The sequence below is a fragment of the Cervus canadensis genome, chromosome 24, assembly GCF_019320065.1.
Source record: "Cervus canadensis isolate Bull #8, Minnesota chromosome 24, ASM1932006v1, whole genome shotgun sequence".
Taxonomy (NCBI): Eukaryota; Metazoa; Chordata; class Mammalia; order Artiodactyla; family Cervidae; genus Cervus; species Cervus canadensis.
The window spans coordinates 42,438,779-42,464,632 of NC_057409.1; the positions used below are offsets into that span (position 1 = coordinate 42,438,779).

Below are 25,854 nucleotides of genomic sequence, written 5' to 3' on the forward strand. Positions count from 1 at the left end.
CGCGCTCGGGTCAGGGTAGAGGGGAAGTCTCTCTGGTGTTCCAGGGGGGAGGGGGGTAGCGTACTGCTCTTTTATTCCTTCATTAGGAAGGTTTCTTGGCCTTATCTCAGTATTCTTTTCTTTGCTTCTCAGAAATGGATATTTATGAATTGGCTCTGATAATCTAAGATCTCAAAAAAAAAAAACCCCACCTGGCAGTTTTATCAGTGGCTCAGAATTTTAAGAAATAACAATGTCCTCCTTTCCTCTGTTAATTTGGATGGAGCAACAGCACCCTCTAGTGCCAAAGCCTTGCTGTTGTTCCAGAGAAGCTGCTATGAGTTGATTATTACTTCATTGGTTATTAACTTATTCAAACTCCTTTTCTTTTATGCTTTTTGGCATTTCTTTGCACATTGATAAATTTTCCTCAATTTACAGTTTATGTGGAAGACTAAATTCCAATTAATCCCCTTAAAATACTGGACCCCCAAGCCTTGCATAGAAGGTTGTTCATTGACGCTGAAGGACAAGTATAATCATTGCAAGGCTGCTTAGACACAGAGAGGTTCTTTGGTTCCCCATATCAGGCTGTCTCTGATGTCCAGTGGGCCGTGGTGTCCCAGTTCTGCCACTCTCAGCGGCGCAGGCACACGCCGAGGCCAGGAGCCAGGAGCTCGCCCAGTCTGGCCATTCTGTTTTCATCCAAAAATCATTCTGATTTTTGTTTTTCTTCTCTGAATCACTTTCACAAGTACATTCAGTGAGAGTTAAATGGCTATTTCCCCTCAATTTATTCCTTTATTTCCATATATGATTGATTAACTGGACTTGGGGAGGGTGGAGGAGGCATAGGTAGCCCAGTGTGGGGGTGGAACACCTTCTCTTAGGATTAAATATTTGAGAATTGGTGCTAATAACCTGAATTCTCAAGACAAGGACAGTTTAACCCCCTTATCAGAGGCTCAGACTGTTAAGCAATTTTTTTCCTTCCCATATTTAATCAATTTGAATGGAACAGGACTATCTGGTGCTGATATTCCATATACATTGTGGAGAAGCTGCGCTGACAAAATTCAGGTGCCTAAAGAAAAGTCCTTTACCTTACCGAACTTAATTTTAATGGTGTCATCCACATGCATTTTAAACTGTGGAACTAGCCAACTGTTAGGAGAAAGGCCAAGGGAAGCAAAGAGTCCAAATGGTCTGTGATCAAGCAGCAGAGTACCTCATGGCACGCAGTTTCAGAAAGACCATGAACTCTGCCGCACAGCACTGACACTGTGCTTGAGTCTTGACCCCCTGTGTGTTTCTTCTCCTTGTTACCACAGTCTCAGGTGCCAAATGAGAAGGCCAGCACAGCTAAGGTCTCCACCCCTGCAGCAGCCAAGACAGGGTCAAGTTAAGGTCAGGGGCTGTTCTTTGGAAGCACATTAACCTGGGTGACTCCTGTAACCAGATCTTGCAAACTAATGCTTTTATTTTGATGTGCAGTTATTAAAGGAACATGTGAATGACCTGATGGACACTAGAACTCAGCACTGTCATGAGCCTTCTAGTCTACTAACCTAAGCATTCCCAGTGCTCATTAGATGTCATTCAGAATTGAAAACAGATGGTTTATCTTGGATCCTCACAGTTTGTTCAAAGAGCCCAAAAGATATACCCAGAGTTGCTAAGCCAAGAGTCCTTCCTCTGCTTTCAGAAGCACTTGAACCACATTCATGCATGAGTAGCTCTATAAAATAAATGACTGGGTGTGGTCCTTTGGGCCATGCCAAGAGGTGCTCAGATGGGCTGGTCAGTAGTTGTTGGCAAACTCTAGCTCCTGTGTCTTGATACATTTCCTTTAGCCTTCCAAAGTTTCCTCTCATTTTCTTCTGGCTTTTTCTGTATGGTATTTTTATGATCTTTAGCTGTAATGTTTATGAAGCATTTCTTTATGTATTTTCCAGTAAAACACATGTAAAGAACACCCCCCTTTACCTGCATTGCTGGACTTCTGTGCATGTTGGATGCAAGTGTCTCACGGACACGCGTGTGTGTGCCAAGCTCACTCATTGCTGTGTGACTGTGCACGCCTGCTGAGCATTCTCACACTCATACCGCTCACTAGCATCAAAAAGGCATCCTCATTCTTCCGAGGCCCTCCAGCAGCTCTCCTAAACCCAGTTACGGCACCTGCTTGGCGTGGGTGCCGTCCTCGACCGGAAGGTGAACTCCAGCCATCACACCTCCCTCTGCCACAGTCCAGGGGGCGGTCCCGAGCTCCGAGGCCCTGGCGCTCGCCCTGGGGCAGGGTGTGTGAAAGCCCGAGGTCGGAAAGCGTCATCCAGACAGACTTGCTGCAGGAGATTATCCCCTGGTAGTTAAGCAGTCTAGGCATTAGAGAAGATTGTTAGGTAAACAGATTTTCTCCCTGCCCTTGTTACCCAGGGAGTTGGACTTTAGCCTTCTGCCATTGTCCATCTTTACCATCACCAGCAGCTGCATCCTTTCATGCATGTCTCTGATTCCTTGCTTTTTAGTTTAACAGTCAAATCTTAACCTCTGTAACTGTTTTGTTTGTTGTGTTTTCTCTCTCCCAACCTCCCTTTTATACTCCTTTTAGGCCAGAATGGAGTCTGTGAATCGGCCCTACACCTCACTCATGCCCCCTTTATCCCCACAGCCCAAGCTAGTCACCCCCTACACGGCCTCACAGCCTTCACCACCCCTCCCGCCCCCGCCCCCTCCGCCCCCGCCTCCCCCGCCCCCGCCGCCTCCGCCTCCCCCTCCCCTGCCCAGCCAGTCCGCCCCGTCTGCGGGCTCCGCAGCCACGATGTTTGTCAAGTACAGCACGATCACCAGGCTGCAGAACGCGTCTCAGCATTCGGGAGCCCTCTTTAAGCCTCCCCCTGCATCAGGGATGCAGCCCTCCACCTCACTGTCAGTGAAGCCTCAGATCCTGGTACCCCCCAATGGAGTGGTGCCTCCCCCGCCGCCCCCGCCCCCACCCCCCACCCCCGGCTCGGCTATGGCCCAGCTGAAGCCCGCCCCCTGCACCCCGTCCCTGCCCCAGTTCAGCCCCCCACCTCCTCCACTGAAGATCCATCACATCCAACACGGCACGCAGACAGCTCCTCCAGCGCCCCCACCTCCTCCTCCCGTCCCTGCCCCCCTGCCTCCCCAGGCCCCCCCCAAGCCCCTTGTGACCTTGCCACCCACACCTACTCCGCCAGTCCCCCCAGTAAAAAAGCAGCCGGTTCTTCCTGTGTCTCACGTTCCACCCTCTCCCCCTGTTCCTCCGGGTCCAGTGCCCCCGCCCACGCTACCCAAGCAGCAGAGCTTCAGTGTAAAACCACCCCCCTCCCCGCTGTCCCCGGCGCCCTCCGTGGTGAAGCAGATAGCCAGCCAGTTCCCCCCACCTCCAGCCCCACCTCCCGCCGAGGGGCCGCCCTTAAAGCCCGCCTCGGTCAACCTCGCCCCACAGTCCCCCCCTGCCGTGAAAGCGAAGCCCAAGTGGCAGCCCAGCTCCGTCCCTGTCCCTTCTCCGGACTTCCCCCCGCCTCCCCCAGAGAGCAGCCTGGTGTTCCCTCCGCCTCCACCGCCGCCCGCCCCGGCCCCGCAGCCTCCGCCGCCGCCACCGCCGCCAGCCACACCCACAGCGGCTCCTGCCCCCGACAAAAGCAGCTCTCCGGGCAAAAAGACCAGTAAAACCTGCAGCCCCGGGGGAAAGAAACCGCCCCCGACGCCGCAGCGCAACTCCAGCATTAAGTCCAGCAGCTGTGCGGAGCACCCTGAGCCCAAGAAACCCTCAGTAGACAGTCTAATCAGCAAGTTCGCATCCCCAGCCGAACCCTCGGGGTCTCCCGGCAAGGAGACCCCACCACCTCCAGCAGCGCCCCCCAAGCCAGGAAAACTCCATCTTTCCGGAGTTAACCTTCCCGGGGTGCTCCAGCAAGGATGCGTGTCCGCGAAGGCGGCTGCGCTGAGCGGGCGCGGCAAGGACTCGGCGGTGGAGTTCCCTTCTCCTCCGTCCGATTCCGACTTCCCACCGCCTCCGCCAGAAACCGAGCTTCCTCTGCCCCCCATCGACATCCCAGCAGTGTTCTCAGGAAGCACCTCTCCAAAAGTGGCCGTTGTTAACCCGCAGCCGCAGCCCTGGGCCAAAACGTCGGTGAAGAAGGCCCCTCCGCCCACGCGACCCAAACGGAACGATAGCACCCGCCTCACTCAAGCCGAGATCTCGGAGCAGCCAGCCACGGCCGCAGTCGCGCCGCAAGTGCCCACCTCGCCCAAGTCCAGCCTTAGTGTCCAGCCGGGCTTCCTGGCTGACCTCAACAGGACACTGCAGCGCAAGTCCATCACGCGGCATGGCTCGCTGTCCTCCTCCCGCGTGTCCAGAGCGGAGCCCACGGCCACCATGGACGACATGGCATTGCCCCCGCCACCCCCCGAACTGCTTTCTGAGCAGCAGAAAGCCGCTTACGGAGGCAGTCATATATCAGGCTATGCAACGTTGCGGAGAGGCCCGCCTCCCGCTCCCCCCAAGAGAGACCAGAACACCAAGCTCTCAAGAGATTGGTAGCTACCGTAGGATTTTATTTTCATGCAACCTGTAATCAGTTCTACAATCAGCTCACCTGATCATCTGAATTCAGGTGTTCAGAGCCTCCTGGTATGTCGTCGTTATTCAGGTAGTGTTCAGCTCTGTGTGTGTGTATACATGTGCGGGTACACACATAGCTATACATATATAGATAGGTAGCGTGTGTATGTATGTATATGTATACATATATCTATATGTATATATATAGCTGAAAGTGATTCTATTTATTCTTTTTCTCTCCTAATCTGAAAATGAGTTTTGTGTATTTGGGGTGGCAGCGGCATGGAAGGGGATATATGTCTTGTCCCTTATGATTTCTGTTATCTATCATTTGGATTGGACCAAAAACTTCAGACTTATTTAGAAGGTATTTTATAAATGTCCATGTGCGGCCTTTCTGTGCATGTTGTGTATTATATATTAAGGATAGATGTATAATGTGCTATTTCTCAGTTTGAGGAGACAACCAGAATGTTTGGTGTATCTACGGGCTTTTGTGTTTTCACCCCCAGTTGGCTGAAGTTAGAACTGCTCGACACTTCTTTTCTCTACATAAAGGGGCACTTTAATTAGGAATCAGTTTCATAGAACGGGTCATAGTGCAGTGTGGGGAAATTTTCAGACACTATCAGTGTGTGGTTGTGCATAGAAAACAGTAAATATGTGGTGTAACTAAACCATTCTAGTTGCAGCACTGCTGCCATGACCCCAGCGGAATCTAGACTGCTCTATCACAGGTAGGCTCTTTGCCTGTAACAGTGCTGTTATCCTGTAGTTCTTTCTGTACTGTTGGGATCCTTTCCACGAGCTTGTGAAGCTCCATCAAGTTTGGTTTCATGATCCTTGCTTTGATTTATTGTAAGAGACTATCCAACATGATACCCTCGGAATGCTCTGTCCCGGCGTGTCTTTGGGTCACCAGTTACCTCCTTATAGTGTGTGCTGTGAGTGGGTGTTGATATTAGGTATCCATAGACAACTGCTATATCAGATACTCACATCCTTTGTCCATTATGTTGCATCATTACGAAAAACAAAATCACCTTCTGAAATGCGTCTTTTTTGTGTGTTGCTGTCTGAAGGGATGGATTAGAAGAGAGAACACTGGCCCCTGTGCAGCTGTCATTAATTAGGTTTCGCAGCTAGTAATGTGGCATACAAGCATTCATTTAAGTGTGGGACTATCATAGAGGGAGGGGGGAAGTGAGTGTTTCGACGATTTCATCCGTAGTGACCGGAGCACAATAGGGTCCTTGCTTGTTGTAGCCCTGTTGTAGAGACTTATCCAAGTTACCATTCCATATGCTCACACTGTACTTCCAGATGTTTTATTTTCCCCTCTGAATTTTCCTTGGTATTTGAGAAATGTGTACTGACTTAGCAATTTGTGATGATAAATTGACCGTTAGGCCAACCTTAGAACTGCTCTTAAATGGGAGAATAAAAAGTACCTCCCCAGCAGTGATAAGTCAGCACACCTTGTAATGAACATCTTTGCCTGTTGTGAATAGGGATCACCAGTGCAACTGCAGAAGTGTTCGACCCTATCCGTAAGGAAAAAGTGATGTCCATAAAGTGGGACAGAGATGGTAAATAATTCAAGAGTTAGCAAGATTGTGCTGTGTACACAGGATTTCTCACTCTGCAACAAAGTACTGCATCCGAGAAAGTGGAAACCTCCCCCCCCCATTGTAACATCTCCAGGATGTGATAGTATACTCCTGTTTATAGAGCAATAAGAATATATACCAGTGTGCATTTGTTACAGCCCTGCTTCTTTAAAAGATACTTTTTTAGATCTGTTTCAGTTCACAAAGTTTTATGTGCTTGATATTCTTATGGTTATGAAGTGACCTTTACCACATCTATATTGTTCATTTAAGCATGCACTGCAATTTGAGTCCATTTGAGTAACACTGCCAAGCGCCACTGTGACTCACGAATGAAGTGATTCCCCAGTCTTCTGCCTGCAGCTTTATCTTCTAAGGATCCCCCTTATTTGTGAGATAGAGGACTTTGAAGGATAGAAGGACTCTGAATCCAATGGTATAAACGTTCATCACTAGGGTTTTTTATTGTGGTGGTGGTCTCTCATATGAGGATGGACCGCTCCCCCTGAGGGAAGAAATCATGTCTCCTCAGTCTTCCTTCACTCCTGATTGGAGCCGTAAGATCCAACCTTTTTTTTTTTTCAGCGGGGGATTTCCTGGGCCTTATTGCTTGTGTCAGTCCTGACGGTAGCCATCCTGAACCGATGCTTCTTCTAGTGTGTCATTTTCCTGAGAGAGCAGACATCCTTTAGAACACCAGGAGAACACAGCCAGAGGAGAGGAGCTGTCAGTGGCTTGGTGACTGTCTGACAACAGGCTGTAGCCCTTTACATTTCTCCAAAGACAAGGCTATTAATCAACTTTTTTCCCTCTTTATGTGAAACAACTGAATCAAAAAAACAAAAATGATATTTTAGATCTACTTCTCATGTTTTACTCCCTCTAGGGTTTTTTTTTAATTGGGATTTTTGGTGGGATGTGGTTTGGAGACTGCTATTGTTCTGGCTGTCTTCTTCCCCGGTGTGTTCAGGAAAAACACTGCCAGATGACACAGTACTGTGCCTTCTTCCACGGCCTTCTGCTCAGCTCCTCTAACCCAGCAAAGCTTCTCCAGGGCAAGGGAGACAATCTTGTCAGCTGGCTTGGCTGTACTGAAAAATCAATAGTATCCTGCTGTTGAGGGCAGTGCAGACAGGTGCCTGTTAAGAGCTAGTGACTTACTAATTAGTGACATCCTTAACTTGTACCACAAAATTTCAAAATTTGATCCAACCTATGCTTAAAGTTTTGGCAACAACTCTGAAGGGCAGCAAAGCCTATTCTGTTAAAACATTAAGTTCATAGTTATGTTAAGATTATTCTATATTGAAGCTTGGCTTTTATTACCCAAATACTTTTTTTTTTCCCTTAGCTGCTGTAGAATTCTGCTCTTGGAAAAAGTAACTACTCTTAAGGTTTACAGCTACCCACTTCACTGTAAATTGGGTGTTTTTTTTATTTCTGGGGCTTTTTAAGATAAGATTGCTGACTCTTCAGAAGTGACAGGAAACAGTTTTCATCAGAACATCTCAGAGGAACGTCCCACAGACGGTCCCACAGTCCTCGGACATCAAGGTGCTCCTGCCCCCTGCCGGCATAGCCTGCTAGGGAAGGGCTGCGAACTATCTAGGCAGTCCCATCTCCATGTAAGTTTACTTGCCACTAAAAGCAGTCCTGAGGAGATCAAAAAGGTAAACAGAACTGGGGGGGATCATGAAGAGTAATTCCAATAGATTAACAACTCTGAGGTCAAGGTTAATAGGAGCTGTGCATCCAATTAAGAGTTTCAGAAGCTGCTATTCTGGGAGAATACAACTGCTAATAAGCTCATGTCAAGGATGTTAGGCTATAAGGAGCCTGAAAAAAACTTTAGGTAATGGACTGATTTGACTATCGGGCCACCAACAGAACCCCTTGTCACTCTTTTTCCCACAGCTAAACGCAATTTTATGTTATAGACACAAGGTGATTTTAAACAAGAAAACCTTTTCCTAGTTTTCTATATTACCAAACTGTTTCATGTAGGTTTATGTAGTTAACTTCAGAACTAACAGTTTATAACTTATGTAATCTCATAACCTCATGGATTTTGTTTAAACCAATTAAAACTGTATGATCCTGTGATTATAGGTGTAATGACTTCCTTTAAATAATTTGGATTTGTACACTTGTAAGAGGATGTTTATTTCTAAAAATCACTTTAGGTTGCAAGAACCTTTTGGCACTTGAAGTTTTGTTTTATACACTTCACATTATTTACATACAGCAAGTTATTCCTGACCCTATAGGAATGGTTGCTCACTCACAAAATTGAGATTTGATCCATGGAGAGATGCAAGAAGTACAGAATTAAGATTTATTTTCCTTTAAAAATTGAATGGAAGACCATTGTTATCTCTTTACTAGTCTCCCTCAAAGTAAACAAGTGTTCAGTTCTTAATTGTGCCCTTAGAAGGTCTATATGTATAAGAAATCCGAAATTTAGCTATAGAATACACTTGCTAAGTAAAAATAAGCTAAACACAATATACTTGATAAACGTGTGAAGGAAATAATCTCCAATTGGTTTGCTCTTTGCTTGTTGAAGTATAAACCATTTAGAAAACATCTGCTATAATTCCCAGTGCCTTGAACTCTCTTGGGGGAACAGCATAAAAAAAATCTAACAAGCAAACTTTGAGGTGCTAATGAAAGAAGGAAGGTGTTTCTAGTTGGTGCAGAAACACAAAAAGTGACTGTCTCACAAGAGATGGCTTCATCTACCTAATCAAGGTCTGGCTGCTTTCTACCAAAGACATTTAGAGAAGTGAGTCAAGTCAGGGTGATGGTGAATACTACATATTTAAAAGATGGCCAAGTTCAGAATGAATGTTGAACATGGATGGCTATTAATACCAAGCTCATAATTGAAGCCTCAACCTCTTCTTAGGCAGGACATGCTTGTGGCACTTAAACAAAATCTGCAAACTGTCCATTGTTTGTTAAGTTTATTGTAACCTAATACCAAAAACTGCCATTTTTCATGATATACTACCACCTCCTGTATTTCTCTACTTGTAAATAATTTCTCCTAGGGGAAAAAAAAAAAGCATTAACTGGAATGTTTCATTAATTTTATTGTCAGCCACTAGTGAACTCCTTTTATAGAAATGTACATTTAAAATATCAGCTTGTGTAAATGTCGTAAAAGCATTGTTTACTGTTTTAAAGAAAAATTGCACATTATACTTAACTGAGATTGCTCCCTCTCTTCCCATTTCTTAAAAAAAAAAGGAGTAAAGGCTCATGCTAACATCCAGGCTGTGGGAGCTTTGCCATAAATATATACAATGTAGGAATATAGCTTTTTAAAGCATGAAAAAGGCAAAAGGAACTGCATTGAAAGTACAGGATAGAGGACATTATTCAGATGATTACGCACAGCTCGGTAAAGATGAAGTTAGTTTTTCTTTCAGCTTTGTTGCTATTATTTTCTTCTACCTAAATGTACACTCATTTCATTATGTGCCTTGCTCCCTGATTGTGCAAACCTATATATAGATATATATATATGAGAGAGATATTCAGTACTACTGACGATGTTTTTGTTCTACTGCTGGATTAAGTTATTTTCCAAGTTACTTATTCTTGCCAAGTTACTGTCAGTAAACTATTGTAATGGCTTAGGACAGTAGTCATGCGGTCAGTGTAATTTACGTGTTTCCATTATGTCAGCTTATCCAGTCCTTAATAAAAAGAATACATAGATTCATTTAAACATCTAAACTGGACTGGACTGTTTGTGGATCGCCACCGTAAGAACCAGGTTTTGCTGTTTATGTTGAGGTACCCAAAACAGATTGTAACATGCACATAAAGCGTGAAGGTAAACTATAATTTGATGTGTTCAACTGAAAATAACGTTTTTACCCCTTTAAACAACACAGTTAGGTAAGAACTAGAACAAAAAAGGTTGCTTTTTGTTTGAAAGTCTTGGTATCACAATCATGTGTTGAACTGCCGTGTCAAGGTATGTGTAAGTGTGGATTCAAATGTATTTACAATCATGTTGCTGCTGCGTCACTTCAGTCGTGTCCGACTCTGTGCGACCGCATGGACTGCAGCACGCCAGCACTTGTAACTTACCACCGAGTGGTAAGGATTGCGGGCTTTCACTGGTGTGGCTCAGGTTCACTCCCTGGTCAGGGAACTGAGATGCTGCCCACGGCACGGCCAAAAAGGTTACTTGCAAAAATACGTTCTCAAGACATTTGGATATACCTTGTAGGATTTTATTTAGGCCAAGTTCTTAGTACACAGCAACAATTAATTCCAAATACAGTTTCAAAATTAAGAAGTGAAATGTCCCCCCAACTCATCTGGAGGTGGTTTAATGGCACACACAAGAAACATTACTGGCAACAGATGCTCCCTCAGGTTTTCCTACATCGTTCTTACTGAAGGCGTTAACACCAGCCCTCCCTCCGGGAGCTGTAAGCACAACTGGCCAGATCACAAATTGTTTACATTCTTTTCTGTAAACTATTTTGTTAAGAAAAAGATGCATGGACACAAAATATGATAAAAACTGCTTTTCATAGAATTCTGAAGTTGCAAAAGACGTTTCCATTTTAATGTGAAAATAAGCTTTTTGTCTGCTTTTTGTTTAATTTTTTTACAAAAAAACCTCAAGATATTTAGCAAGGATCATTTATACACAGGCCCTGTCATTTTTTGTCAATTTTTTCTTTTAAAGTATGAGATTCTCAAATCAACAAAGCTCAGCACAAAATAAACTTAAGGTAATGAGCGCATTGCCTCCATTCAAGAACTGTTTTCTAAGGCTCTCAGATAAGGCTGTGCCGCTCCTTCCAGTGCTGAGACACTACCATTTTAGCTACATACACCTAATGAAAAAGACCGTTTGTACTGAGTGTAGTTTCAAAAGGGTTAAAATGAAGATGACTTTTACTAATTAAGGCTGCACTCAATACACTCCTTTAAACAACACTTTGAATTGTATTAATTGAAACATAGTGTTAACTTTTCAAGTATCTTCCTGAAGACATCAAGTAGAACTTTAAAATAAACATATAACACAATTAAGACAGTTGCAGAAAGAGTACCAGGCGCTGAGTCAGGGGTTCTACTGTTGTTAACTAGCTGTTACCTGAAATGAAACATCTAACCTCATCAGTAAAATGAGACTGAACTAAAAGTTCTGAAATCTCATCTAGCTCTGAAACTCTTTAAGTAAATCACGTGAGGGAAATTATCACCTTAACACTGATCAGGAGTTTCTGGCCAAAGAAGTTCAGAAGCAAACAGATGAGAAGTGATGCGGATCCCCATTCTTTTCCAAGATGTGTCAACCACCTGCCAGCTCCTCCATCAAAGCCTTTTCCAAGAGAGAGGTGGCCTTCAGGTCATGCCATGCTCTCTCCACGGAGGAGGAAAGGTGGTTAAAGAAAAAGTACCAGTTCTTAATGCAGAATGGTCACCTGCTAAAAGAAAGTGAGCATAAAAGGATAAAAGCACACTGTCATTTTCATGCCTCTCAGACAGAAAAATCTTAGTGATCATGAGATTGCTGAGGCGCACAGCTACATTACAGAGACCACTGTGAAGACACAGAAAAGTCTCTCTGGCTGGTAATAAACAGCAGCAGGAGGGGAAGAGGAGGAATGAAAATGTCTCGCGCAGTGACTCGGGAACACAGCAAAAGTAGCAGGTCCCGAACCCTGCGGTAGGAATAGCAGGTGTGCTGGAGAAGACAGAAAAGCAGGTCGACAAAAGATGGGAAGTACTAAACAAGACACTGTAAGGGATTCATATGTATTTCAAACAACAGGCTCAATCTCTCAAATCTAGATTTTGACATGTTGACAAGATTTAGGTTTTCAATTTATTGCCTAGGTCATAAGGTCAACAAGAAAATATGCTTTCGTTGAAATCCCCATGGCCTGTCCAATAGTAATACTTTTAAAAAGGGAACAACTTGTAAGTCAAATCCCTCCCTCTTTTTTTTTTTTTTTTTAAAGGCAAAAGGGAGTGGACACAAGTCAAAAACACTTCAAGAGGAAATGGACCTCCTCTAGCCCAATAAAATGGTTGCTTACTGGTCAGCAGATTTTATACCTGAATCACCTTTGCCACAATACTATGTAGCATGTAAGATTTCTGCACTCGTTTAGAATTCCTACTACCAACCATCTTGTAGTTTATTTTACAATGGGATGAACTTACAATAAAACAAATACTACCCTCACAAACTATTAATAACATGCAGTCTATGAAATATTAAAAGTCTCCAATGACTTTAAGCCTGGCCCATCATCATTACATAGTATCCTTCCAAAACAATATACAGAATTTAAAACTGTACAAAAAACATAAAATATGCAGAAAATCCAACAGGTGGTGTTTTTAAAACAAAAAACTACACACACACTAGTACTAAAAAATATAGGAAAAGTCGGCTGACCCATGGATCCCTGTGCTGCAGGTCTTCAATAGTATCTTCTCAGCTCCCCAGTCCAGCAGGGGTCCAACAGGCAAGCTGACCACCACCAACTTTTTTTTCCTTCACCACCAACTGTTTATGCACAGTTGTCTTCTGGGCTTCTGAAGGTGGGAGCTGTGGGAGCTATTTGCTGGATTTTGAAATACCTTCTGCTTTATTAGTCCACTAAGCTTTCTCAGCAAAAAACTATTTAAATAACTTTGAACATCTAATTTCAAAACAGTTTTCCTAGTTACACACCAACACTAAAAGAGTTTAACCTCTCCAAGTCTAGTCTTGGTTGCATCCATAATGAAGCTGAAGGCTCAGAGGACACTCAAGGGCCATTACTTTGAAGGAAGACAGGGAATTAAGAGTATCAAGGTGACCTAACAAAGTATGAAGTGTAATTTACAGTGTACTGGAGGCAAGTTAATGAAAATGAAATGCAGTCTCCGGGAAATCTTTGCTAACTGCAATATGTGAGGAAAAAAAACCTGCAACTCTGAAACAAAATTCTTAAGGAAGCACTATCTGGGTCTCAGCTACATGGTGATGAGTTTTGTGCTCTGAGAATAGATTCATAGGTAGAGTATTAGCTCTGTCTGCACTCCCTCACACCTACTACACTTGCTCACTTTTCAGTCACATTCCTCACCTGCGCTATCATGTTCAAGGCCCATGTCTGAAATACACGCGGCTGCCGCCTCACCTCTCACCCAGCACGGGGAAGTCACCTGCAAAGCTCTCTCCCGGCCAGGTCACTGAGACCAGGACGGACCCGTGGCAGCTTTGGCCTGTGAGCGGGCGCGTCACCACGGTATTTACCTGCCCAACAGCCTGGCCTCCTGGATTTTTTTCAATATCTATTACACAAGAGATGACTAAAGTCATCTGCCTTCCAAACTCCACTGAATTCAAAGCTGTAATTGTGCAGATGAAGGAAAAAAAAAAACAACTTGGATAAGCACTTGGCCTTATACCACTCATCCCACTATTCTTAATCTGAAATATAAGATTCAGATTCTCACCAAGAGCAGCTACTGCAAAGGCCAAACACACAGAATCAGGGGAATAGTTATCTTTTCTAAGTGAGTAAACAAATTCAACAGTAGCTAACACTTGCCATTAATAACATTCAGAGAGCACAGGAGCAAGCCTTTTATTCCCAGTGACTCTCAAGAGAATTGAAAATAAACTATTAAAAAAATTTTTTTTGTTTGTTTCCTAAATAGTGAGAGAAGTAAAGAAATAGTTGGTCTGACCTCTAAGATCCTACTCCTCAAAACAGCACCTAAGGCCAGGGTTTGGGAACTGAACCTAGTGAGCAGGGCACTTCACTGTCCGCCTCTCTAGAACCTCAGCAGCCTCCCTGTGTACCTCGGCACGCCCACCTGAGCCCCGGAGGCCGGCCGCACCGTCACCCCAGCGGGCGCACCGCCAGCAGCAGCCCCGTAAGACAACCACCCTCAGAATGGAGACGCAAATCGATCTCATAATCTACGAACTGAGAAACATGAAGGGATGCAAGTCAGCTCAACATTAACTTGTTCGGAGCAGTCAAGTGCTGAGAAAATGCAAATTTACAGTGCTGAAGAGGAAATAGGCCATCTGAAACAGTTACAAAAATGGTTATGTATGATACTTAAATATCGGTTCCCCCTCCTCATACAAGTGGAAGCGAGTGTGGGGCTAGGGCACGCACTGGGCCACGCGGCTAACCTTCAGCACAGGCACTGCAGGTCACCCAGTGCCACAGGTTCCGCAGGAGGAGAAATCCCAAGGGTGTACAATATTCCTGAGAAAGATCCCAGATTTTTTTTCTGAATCAGTCTTAACCTGATTTGTTTCACATAGTTACGCTGTTATACCTCTGATATATTCAGAAACCGTCACTTTATTTCAATCCAAACAGCTCAGCATAGTATAAGTGATGGCAGAAAGATCCATTTGTTCAAATTCAGCTTGCTTTTTTGTTTTAATACTGAGGGATAAACCAAAAAAAAAAAAAAAGGTAGCTTTTGTCATTTGTATCCTTCATTCAATTTCACTGGAGGGGAATCCCCAGGGCCTTTCGATAATCTGGGAAGACCTGACTATTCCTGTGAGGGAGACAGCCCTGCTGAGCTTTACTCAGAATAATGCATGATAGACTCCACGTAATTCCCAGGAAAAAGCCCAGTCACTCCATTCATAACTCCCTCATACCAACCATCGTCATTCTTCTTGATGACATAAATAATGGCTCCTTCCTGAAAGGACAGCTCATCTTCCTTGTCTTTTGTATAATCATAAATTGCCACAACTAGAGGAGGGAAAAAAAAGGATATGAAAGAAGAATAACATTCATAGAAAGGTAGAACCAAATAATGAATACCCTTCCCGAACTTCTGCAACACATCAAAAACTGACTTTCTCAACACAGGACCCGCCCGCCCCCCACCCCCACGTTCCTTGTCTAACACCCAGCCTCTACAGTGGAATTCCATGTTGAAGTTAGGTTCAAAACTTCATAAATGGCAAAAAGTAGTGTTTAGTCAAACTTACTGATCAGTCTTGTTGAAGAGATACACACAATCCCAGAATGGGGAAAGATGGCTGTTTCTTCAGCAGAGCTTTGTGTTAAAGCACCATATTACGTAAAAACATGTATCTTTAAACACTGGAATGATACTAGAGCAATGAGATAAACTAGGAGAGGCCAGTGAGAAAAGGAAATTGAGGGACTAGCAGACTATGTCTCTCTTCTCACACTTTTAGAGCCTATGCCTGTTAACTCAGAACAGTGACAATGTGTGAATGATGGCATCTACCATATATATTCTTTCAAAACACACGCTGTCTTATGCCACCAGTTTAACACCTCTAGGGTAACAGACTGAAAGTGTTAAGAAAACAGATACCTGTGAGTGCTCCTGTGATTTTCATTACTTAAATCACTTGTTAACTGGGGCCTGTCAATGATTTCTCAGACAATCTTTGGTTCTTAAGTATTACATTTTCCTCAATGGTATAGTTAAATTGGGACACCCTATATTGGGCTTCCCCACTGCCTCAGATGGTAGAGGACCCGCCTGTAATGCCGGAGATCTGAGCCTGATCCCTGGATAGAGCAGATCCCCTGGAGAAGAGAATGGTAACCCACTCCTGTATTCTTGCCTGGAGAATTCCATGGACAGAGGAGCCTGGCGGGCAAGAATACCCGAGTGGGTAGCCATTCCCTTTACTAGTCTCCCTCAAACTAAACCTTCTATAAAAAGATCTTCTGTACCTTTATTATGCCACTTGGAATTTCACTCAATAAAATCTTTGTTTTGAGAAGCATATATTGACTGTTTCTTATGCAACCTTAATCCTAAACAAATCCTAAACAAATAAGAAACAAACTAAAACAGGGACTTTTGAGATAGTAAAACTTGCTCCAGTTAACTTGGATTTCTGGCCTGCTTTAGTAAAAATTCAACAGCTTTCCTAAACTCTGAATATTTGCCATTAGTGTGACAGAGGATGCCAGAAAATACTTTAGCGGAAACTACAAAGAGTCTGTGTGTATTTCTCAAAGTATAACCAAACACCTAAACAAATACAATTAAATGACATACAAGTTTAAAGAGAATACAAGATATGTAGAGTATTTAGTATTTCCAGTCAATATTTTTGACTCTTGTTTTTTTTGGATTGATAACATTCCTGATGCTTACAGAAATGTAAACCCACTGAGAAGTAATTCAGAGGAAAGTACCGCAAATCCTGTTAATCCCACGCCTTCTGAACCTCTCAGGCCCACACTCATCTTCACCGTCACAGTCACTGCCCTCGTCAGTGCTCAGTCTTCAAGCTGGAATACACATGTCACTACGGGCACCTGAAGATTTTCTAAGCAGCGTGAGTGACATGATTTTTTAAAATCCTGCATCTAGATCTGATCTGCCTGATACCATCAGTCAAGCATCAGTCATAGAAGTTCTCATTTCCTGTTTATCTTTCTCCCACTTAACAAAACTACAGTGGTGCACTATGCTTAAGTGTAGAAACACCCCAGGGGCCAAAGAGCCAATTCAAATTACCAGCATGGTGTTGAGAGAGAGAATGACTCCCCAGACCACCCCACCTTTTCACAAGTGAGGTGGCTCCCATTCCTTCGCTTTCAACGACAGTTAGGGTAGACTTTAATGAGGTTATCAGATGACACATCATATGAAACTTAATTTTTAAAGACAGAACATCAACTGATTTTTGGCAAACAACTCTGAAGGAGTTAAGAGAACTGAGAGTCAGTGCTGCGGGAAGAATACTTCCATTTGCGTCTGTTGATTTATGTGGACAACATCTGCAGCACCGCCACCTCAGCTGAGGCCCTAGTCTCTTGCTTTAGAAAGGTACCCAACCTGGTCTTTCCAGCTCCTATTTTTCTTTCTTTCTAATGCACTCTACACTATTATCAGGTATCTTTTAAAAAAAAAAATTAAAATATAAGTAAATGGGAACTTATCATTAACCTACTTAAGATCCTCCACAATTTTCCTTTACTATCAGATTTTTCAAAAAGAAAAAAATTCCAAACACCCTCTTCCTGGTATTCAAGGCCTCCCAATATGAATTACAACTTCCTTCCCTTCCGGCACCCTCAGCTCACCTACTCCCTCCCGACGATTCACCAGGTCCCCGGGCACAGGACATTAGTCACCATGCCCTTTCAACTCAGGATTCTCTCTGACTGGAGGGCCCCTTCCTATCTCTCTTCTCTGCCTGAGAAACTCACACTCAGCATCCAAAGCACATCACGCATGCCATGTTCACTGAGAAGCTTTCTGGACTCCTCAGAATGAGTGGCACTATTCATTTTTGGACAATCATTAATGGAGCATCCATTCTGATTTTTAGAGATACAAAGATGAATAAGACAAGGGGCCATCACAAGTCTTGTGAGGACAGAAATGCTATCTGATAAATTATCATACACTGCTTATGCTTCTACCAAGAAATTATGTCACTGAGCTGGAGGAACACATGAACAGATGACTTGATAGAAGAAAGGGAATTAAAATCGGCACTGACAAATAAGTCATTTTGTCACAAATAATTTAAAGCCAGTAAAAATTAGAGCCAAGACTCGATCCTAGGTCTGTGAGAGTTCAAGCTTAAGCCAATGTTCAGAATGTGGGCTCAGAAGTTAGGCTGTCAAGTTTAGATCCCAGCTATACCACTTAACATTTTACAGAACATATTTCACTTTCCCTAAGCTGCTTTTTACTCAGCTATATAATGGGTATTATAATAATGCTAATACCTCAAAGCACTGTTATATTAAATAAGGCAATGCACATATAATATGTAGCCCAGGGCCTTGTACATAGTAAACATTCTATATAAATGTTAGCCCTTTTATTATCATTAATAACTATTGTGATATACTATCTCTAACACATTTTCTGTTATATAAGTTACTCTGAACCTCAAGTTTTCTAGTTTGCAAAATGGGCTATCTCACATGTAATAAGTCTTGCATTATGCCAGGCACACAATAAATACAAGAAAATGTCTTTTCTCTACCGATATTCAGCCAAGATACTTATATATACAAGTTATCTCCACTTACGATAAACCTATGCAGTGGTGCTCAACCTTGAAGTTTTGAGGAACTTTAAAAAATTCTAATGCCTGGGTCCCCTGTCCACAGACTGGTTTAATAGGTCTGGAAGCACGGACACGTTAAGCACTCCCGAGGTGACCCTAGATGCAGGCACATGTGAGAGCCAGGGCTAAGTCTACGAACTTTGTTAGCAAAGTCTATGAATCTAAGTCTAAGAGCAAAGTGAGACCTCAGGCAACAGCCTTAACATGGATGCACACTCAAAGAGCAGTCAGTCATAAGCTGAACACAGCTGGTTATTTCTGTTTTGCCAGAAAGAGGAAGAGCTTATCTGCTTTTTACATTTTAAAAGATTTGAGCTTAACAAAGATAAACTTTGAAAAATATCAGGCATTTTCTTTTAAAGAGTTATTTGGACTGAAAATAAACTTACTTTCCTCTCTTACAAGTCTCCCCAGATTTTTGCATATTCACTGAGGAGTAGATTTTTTAACAAGCATATCTTTTCGTTATGCTTTCCTCTTAAGGAATCACTGAGCTGGTTTTTCAGAACTGAAAACTGGCATCCCTCTGTCCAGGACCATGTTCAAGTCAGCTAACAAGTTTGCAGAGCCTGTCAGTGTCCAGGGCCACACCCTAGAGAGCACCTTGGGCGCTTCTTTTCTTAGCAGCAGCTTTATTAAGATGCAATTTAGACACAACACAATCAGTTAAGCGTAAAATTCAGTGCGTTTTGATACGTGTATGTACCCGGACACATACAAATGAGCAGCTCCCACCACAACCGTCGCACTGGACCGTGGTGGTCATCCCAGTGTCCTTGAGTGTCCTTGTGCCCCTGGGTGAACTCCCTCACCTGCCAGCATGTCTGTGCGCTGTCGCTTCCGTCCTGTCTGACTCTCTGCGACCCCGTGTAGCCCACCAGGCTGCTCTGTCCATGGGATTCTCCAAGCAAGAATACTGGACTGGGTTACCATGCCCTCCTCCAGGGGATCTTCCTGACCCAAGGGTTGAACCCGCATCTCTTAAGTCTCCTGCATTGGCAGGGGAGTTCTTTGTCACCAATGCCACTTGGGCAGCCCAAACCACTCATCTTCTGGATCTCATTTAGAAAGAATCATAAAGCCTGAATCTTCTGGGCCTTCTTTCTTTTTCATGATGCTTGAGGTCCATTTAGACTGCTGTGTGTGTTAGTTGCTCAGCTGTGTCCAACTCTTTGAACCCGATGAACCACAGCCCACTAGACTCCTCTGTCCGTGGTATTTTCCAGGCAAGAATACTGGAGTAGGTAGCCATGCCCTTCACCAGGGTATCTTCCTAACCCAGGGATCAAACCCACATCTCTTAAGTCTCCTGCATTAGTAGGCAGGTTCTTTACCCACTGTTACCCGTTCTTTACCCGCCATAAGAGCCAGGAAGAACCAGTAGCTTAATCCTTTCCACTGCTGAACAGTATTCCATTGAATGGATGGGTGACCCACAATTAGCTTATCCATTCACCAGCTGAAAGACATCTGGGTTGTTTCCAATCTTGGCTGTGATGAATAACAGCAGCTATGAACACTTGAGTTTAAGTACTTGTGGGACTGTACACCTTCGTTCCTCATAAGTAGATGTGTGCGAAGGGACTGCCGGATCAGCTGCCAAGTTCTCTGAAGTGGCTGAAATGTTGCATTCTCACCAGCGGCACACACTGCACCGCCTCCTGTTTCACCACACTTCTCCAACACCTGCATCATGTTTTTAATTGCAGCCATTCCAGAGGGTGCGTTCTGGTGTAGTTTGATTCACTCTAGCTTTAATTTGCATTTCCCTAATGACTAATAGTGTTGAACATCTTTCCATGTGCAATTCATGCATCTTTTCTGACGAAATGTTTTCAAACTGTTTTTCCTACAAGTTGTCTCCTGAGGTATTTTGTAAATATTCTTCTCAGTCTATATGGCTGGCTTTGTCATATAACATCATTCTTAACATCAGAGTTAAAAAAAGAAAAATTGAATGAAATTCAATTTATTGACTTTTTTCTTTTAAGCTTCATGTTTTTTAACGTGCTATCTACAAAAATTTTTTCCTAACCCCAGAATACAGTTTTTCTCCTCTATTTTCCTCTAAAAGTTTTATAGTTTTACACTCCAGCCTAAATACATTCCGAGTTAATTTCTGTGTACGGTGGGGTAATAAGGGTGGAAGTTCATGTTTTGCAGATGCACTTCCAGTTGTTAACAGTATATCTTTTCCCCACTGAATTATCTTGCACTTTCATCAAAAAACACGTGTGGACCTTTTTCTGGGTTCTATTTTCTATACCACTGTTTTTTATTTCTATACCAATACCACACTGTCCTGCTTACTGTAGCTTTACACTAGAACTCTGAAATCGGGTAGTTTAAATCCTTCAACATTAGTCTTCTTTTTCAAAACTGTTTTGACTAAACTCAATTTCTGCAAGAATGACTGCTAGAATTTTTACTGAGGTTGCTTTCACTTTATATATTAATTTGGCAAAACAGTCTCTTCGCAATAATGGTCAAAAAACATTTATTTCAATTTAAGGTTTTATTTATCTTCAGTTTTATAGTTTTCATCATACAGGTCTTGCATGTATTTTATCAAGTTTATCCCTCAGTATTTCATATTTTTGATGTTATTACAGAAGGTATTATTTTGTAAATTTCTATCTCTAATTGTTTCTTGCTAGTATATAAAAATGCAACTAATTTTGCAAATCAACTTTGTAGTCTGTCATCTTGATAAGTTCACTTTTTAGTTCTATGAGCTTTTTTGTAGATTCCTTCCTAAGGATTTGCTACATAAAAGATAATGTCTTCTGTGAATAAAGATTATTTGATATTGCTTTACGTATCTGTTGCTGGTGGTGTTTTTTCCTCTGTGCCTCATTTTGGATAGTTTCTAATGTCATTTTGTCAAGGTTGCTGATCTTTTCTTCTAAGTGTCACTCAGATATAGCATTTTTCATCTCCAGAAATTCTATATGGGTTTCTCTTTTTTAAAAAAAAAAACATATTCTACTTTTCTCTCATGTTCATGTTTTCCTTTGCCTTCTTGGATATGTGTGGTATTTATACACTATAGCCATGTCTGGTAATTCCAGCATCTTGCCACTTCTAGGTCTTTCCTTTTGGCTGTCTTTCCTTTTAGGTACGAGTTACATTCTCCCGTCTTTTTACGTGTCTTGTAATTCTTGACTGGATGCTGGTCACTAAGCATCGCACTGTTTGGTGCACTGGTTTAAGTCCTTTCAGCAGCGCTGGGTTTTGTCCTGGAGCTCAGTTAAGTTACTTGAAATCAGTTGGATGCTTTCAGAGTTTGCATTTAAACTTTTGTTAGGGCAGTCCAGGGCAACCTATACAGTCTAGTGCTAATTTGGCCCCACAAATCACAATTTTGAGGCCTCTTCTCCATGCCTTGTGTATTACAAGGTCTTTCTATTCTCACTGGTTTGGGAGCATGAACTATTCCCAGGCCTGTTATTTCCAAGACTTTTTTCTGCCTATTGCTTTCTAATTATTCCTTCTCCAATCTTAGGTAGTTTCTTCACAGGCATGTACAGATCGGCGTTCTGTCAAAAGACTCAAGGATCCTGGGCTGACCTTCACCCCTGGGACTTATTATTGGACTCCACAGACTACTAAAAAAAAAAAATTAAATGAGCTTCCTTCCTTGTTGTTAAAAAAAAAAAAGACTCAAGGAGACTCTTCGGCGGTTATCCCAGAGCTCTGTCCTTTGTCTGTGTAGTTACCTATACTCCGTGGCCTCCCAAAACTCTGATCTCTATCTTCTCTACTCAGTGAGACGTCCAGGCTTATTGGGGTTCCACCTCCTTGCACCGTGGCCTGGAAACTACTGCTAGATAGCAAAGCTAGGACAATTAAAGGCTCACACCATGTTTGAGATCCTTCTTTCTGGGATCATAGTCCACCAATACTTATCAGTGTCTGAAAACTGTTATCTTTCATATCTTTTCCTGGATTCATTGTCAATTGTTTTAGGAGGAAGGGTAAATCTGATTACTGTTGCTCCATTTCAGCCAGAAGTGAAAATCCACTACTTGTTAATGCAAGCTCCCAGGTGATTCTAATGTGCAGTTTTGAAACCCAGTACGCTAGTGGCTTTAACTTCCTTAACAGAAAATTCCTGAAACAACACACATTTTTCCTGAGCTGACCAGTCGTGATGACACCTGGAAGCCTCTGTCCCCAAACTGCCATATGATGGTTAGCTGATACATTCAGAGAAACTTTTCATCCAAAGAAATGCCAAACAGCTACTTTACAAAGAAACTGAGAAACCATTATTCTCTGGAATAAGGTTTCATATGGAGATACTTCTGATATAAGATACCACAGAAGAATGCTTTAAAGCATGGGAGCAGGAATAAAATAATTTGGAAAAATCAGTCTCTTCCTGAGTCATTCCAGAAAAACCCTATCTTTTTAAAATTTTTGCCTTACAGAAACCATTCATAAAAAGCACGTTCAACAGGAAAAATTATATAATCAACCAAAAAATCAGTCACAGAAATTTTACTAGTGTGACCTTCAATACATGGAACCTTGTAAATGAAATTAATTAAAATATACAGACTTCTATATGTACATAAAGGTTTCTTCCCATCCTTCCAGACATTCCTCTGAAACTCACCCTTTTCCAAGTAAGACCGTGGGGCCCACGGTGGGTCCTCTTCAGCATAAGGATCACTATACTCAACCACGGCGGCCTCTTCCTCTTCGTAGTCTTCTGGAGGGGGCGGCGGCGGCGGGGATTCATCAAAGACCGGCTCTTCCACAGGCGGTGGAGGGGGTGGCGCATCTGAAACTAAGAATGTATCAAGCTGGTGATGAAACTACACACTGGGCAAAGTTCAGTGTTTCCTATCCAAGCGCCTACGTTCAAGGAATATAAACCTAGACCTAAAAATAATAATTTTAAAAAAAAATGAGTAGGCCAGAGAAATGTCCCCACCAACTACACTGTTTCAAATCTCCAAGCTTGACTTCCTCCTTCCTTTGGGTTGGTGCTAATAGATGATGAATAAAGAATAGCCAAAATTATTATTATTAACTAAGCTTCTGGACTCTGTTTATGCTAATACATAATCCTTTCTTTCAAAGAAAGATCAGTACAATATAGTTTGGCTTCACATTATATCCAAGGAGGAGTGGCTACCAGAAATACTAGCAATTTAGACATTTTAACCATATTCCATTTATAACAAATTATAATGAGTCCAGTGAACAAATTTTAATAATCTGCCACATTCCTCTCAATGAATTTCTTGAAAATATTTTTTTTACAAAATTAGTGGGGTAGAAATCACAAACATCTCTGGGTAACTTGATCCATGAAGATATTTGTTGTCTGTTTCATTTTATTTTTATTCTACAGAATTTCAAGTAATTCAGACTAACTTATGACCCAGTAATTTAAAATATTTGAATTGTGTTCTTACAGAAATCTGCTTCCACAGTTCAGGTATCAGAATGCAGTAATGTCTAAAAGATCATCTCCAAACTCTGGGAACCCAAGCCTTTCAAAATGCTGAGTACATATTTGAGCTTAGCTTAACAAAATAAACCGAATGAAGCTGCATTTATTCATCAGTGCTCCAATTTTAATGAACAGTATTAATGCTTATTTATGACGTACCAGTACTATTTCCATGAAATTCTCTGAGCAATCCTCTTTATTTTCTCTCTTTTATCTAAGCTGAGGGATCTAATTAAATGGATTTTTAATCAAATGGATTTTAAAATATGAAGATTAGCCATATCAACATCACACTCTGCTGTGTTCCAGTATCCTTCCAATCTGCAGCGCCACTCTGTACTCATGACCTGTCTACTTTATGAACCTCAAAACTTTCTTTACTCAGTAAAAATAATCATTTTAGTTCTAATGGGATTTTCAGTAAAGAAAAAATATAGACACATGATTTTTGCATAGACTTTATGGACAAATTACATGTGGTTATGGTAAGAATCAATAATATATCCTAGCTGCATTTATAAGGTAAGGTGATTAAACACACACACAGAAAAGGATCCTAAGAACTCTGCCTTTCAAAACAATCACCTTGGGAAATTATACCAGAAAATTACTCCAAGATGCTGCCGCTGCTCCTTTTTTCTTAAAACTGCCTCAGAGTCACTGTAATAAGATTAACATAAGCTACTAGTTTTACTTAAAATGTTCCAGTTACTCAGCACTTCACAATACATTATTCATTTAATCTTTATTTTAATCTTTACCTTGGGAGATGGTGTTTTTAATCTTCATTTTATGGATGTGGAAACTAGCTTTCCAAGATTAAGTAAGTACTCCTAAAGTAAGTGGAAGAGCAGGAATTGGAACTCCAATGCCTCTTATCTTAAAAGCTACACTATGATGAGAGCAATTCAATAACTTTAGAGTCATGTTTCATTATTCATTCAGAAACATCAACTGTAAGCCTAGTATGGCCAGCTACTATGCTCGGCACTGGGAATACAGCAGTGAGCAAAAGTCATGGAGACATGGACAACCGATCTTCCATTTACAGTTAAGTGCAGCCAGTGCTTCAAGTCATCGTGGCAAACAGCAATAGACCAAATCTCTTATGTGGGTCAGGAAAGGCTTCCTGGAACCTGAAGGATGAGGAACAGTTAATGGCCCAAGGTGGGGGTAGATATTTCATGTCAGATGTAACAAAAACAAAGGTAAGAAAGTAGGAACCCTTCAAAAGAGCTGATCAAAGTTCAGCAGAAAGAGGCCTGAGGATGCTAAAGAGTACTAAGCAGAAAGGGCCTTATAACAGTCTGACCTCTCTCCAAAGAGCAATGGGGAGCCAGAGAAAGGTTTAAGAACAAGATTATAGCTGTACTACTTAGCCCAGTATAACTGGTTCCAAATAATTCCAGACTTCTTCCAAACATCAAACTTAATATAAATATCTGCTACCAGAGAGTATCTTCAAAATAAAGTACTTGAAAGCTATAAAGATAGCTCCAAAAGATAGGTGTATATCTTTCCAAGGTGAATGTTTTGAAGAAGACAACATTCATTTGAATGTATAAGTCCTGCTATGTCTATAAAATCAGTCAGGGCTCACCTTATATACAGTTTCTTGTTTGTACACATTTTGTAGGTTAGAAAATGTATACAACTATGGAAAGAAATGACAAAAGATCATCCTAAAAGGTAATCACACTGTGGGAAGTATTGGAGGTGCTCATGGGTACCACCCAATAAACACAAGTAAAACAGACTATTTTCAGAAATTAGCAAACAGAGATGCAAAGGTACCCGAAAGAGAACTGAGCCCTCAGGCCAATACGACTGGCTTATAACCAGTTAAAATACAAGAAATAAATGTATCAATAAAAAGGGGGCATTTAGTTAGCTGTGGAAGCACACACACAAAAAAGGAACTAAAAGTGTCTGCTATGTGTCAGACGCTTTTCTAAATGCCAGTGAAGAAAACAAGCAAAAATCCCTGCTCTCATAGAGCTTCCATTCTAGCACTGGCGATGCTCATTTCCAAAGGAGCAGGAGTCTTGAGCAACAGAATGCAAGTGTTTCTGTCCCACTGGTGAGGCCACCCCTGCTATGAGATGTAGGC

The 25,854-nt window shown here is 42.2% G+C and overlaps 2 protein-coding genes across 24 annotated transcripts in view; one reads left to right on the forward strand and one right to left on the reverse strand.

Moving 5' to 3' along the window:
- The window catches only part of RAPH1 (Ras association (RalGDS/AF-6) and pleckstrin homology domains 1), a 99,488-nt gene extending 90,946 nt beyond the window's left edge, over positions 1–8,542 (forward strand). For 4 of the 5 annotated variants that reach the window (XM_043445060.1, XM_043445057.1, XM_043445058.1 and 1 more), the window contains one exon: positions 2,591–8,542. In XM_043445060.1, coding sequence (XP_043300995.1) covers positions 2,591–4,549 — 1,959 coding nt within the window. In that variant the 3' untranslated portion in view covers positions 4,550–8,542. The other variant, XM_043445061.1, reaches the window with a different exon arrangement.
- Positions 8,543–10,414: 1,872 nt separating this feature from the next.
- ABI2 (abl interactor 2) overlaps positions 10,415–25,854 on the reverse strand; it is a 104,397-nt gene continuing 88,957 nt past the window's right edge. For 15 of the 19 annotated variants that reach the window (XM_043445066.1, XM_043445070.1, XM_043445067.1 and 12 more), the window contains 2 exons: positions 22,899–23,072; positions 10,415–14,945 (listed from right to left, as the gene is read on the reverse strand). In XM_043445066.1, the coding sequence (XP_043301001.1) occupies positions 14,770–14,945; positions 22,899–23,072 (350 nt within the window). In that variant the 3' untranslated portion in view covers positions 10,415–14,769. The remainder of the gene's footprint in view (positions 14,946–22,898; positions 23,073–25,854) is intronic. The other 4 variants (XM_043445077.1, XM_043445080.1, XM_043445078.1 and 1 more) reach the window with 1 other exon arrangement.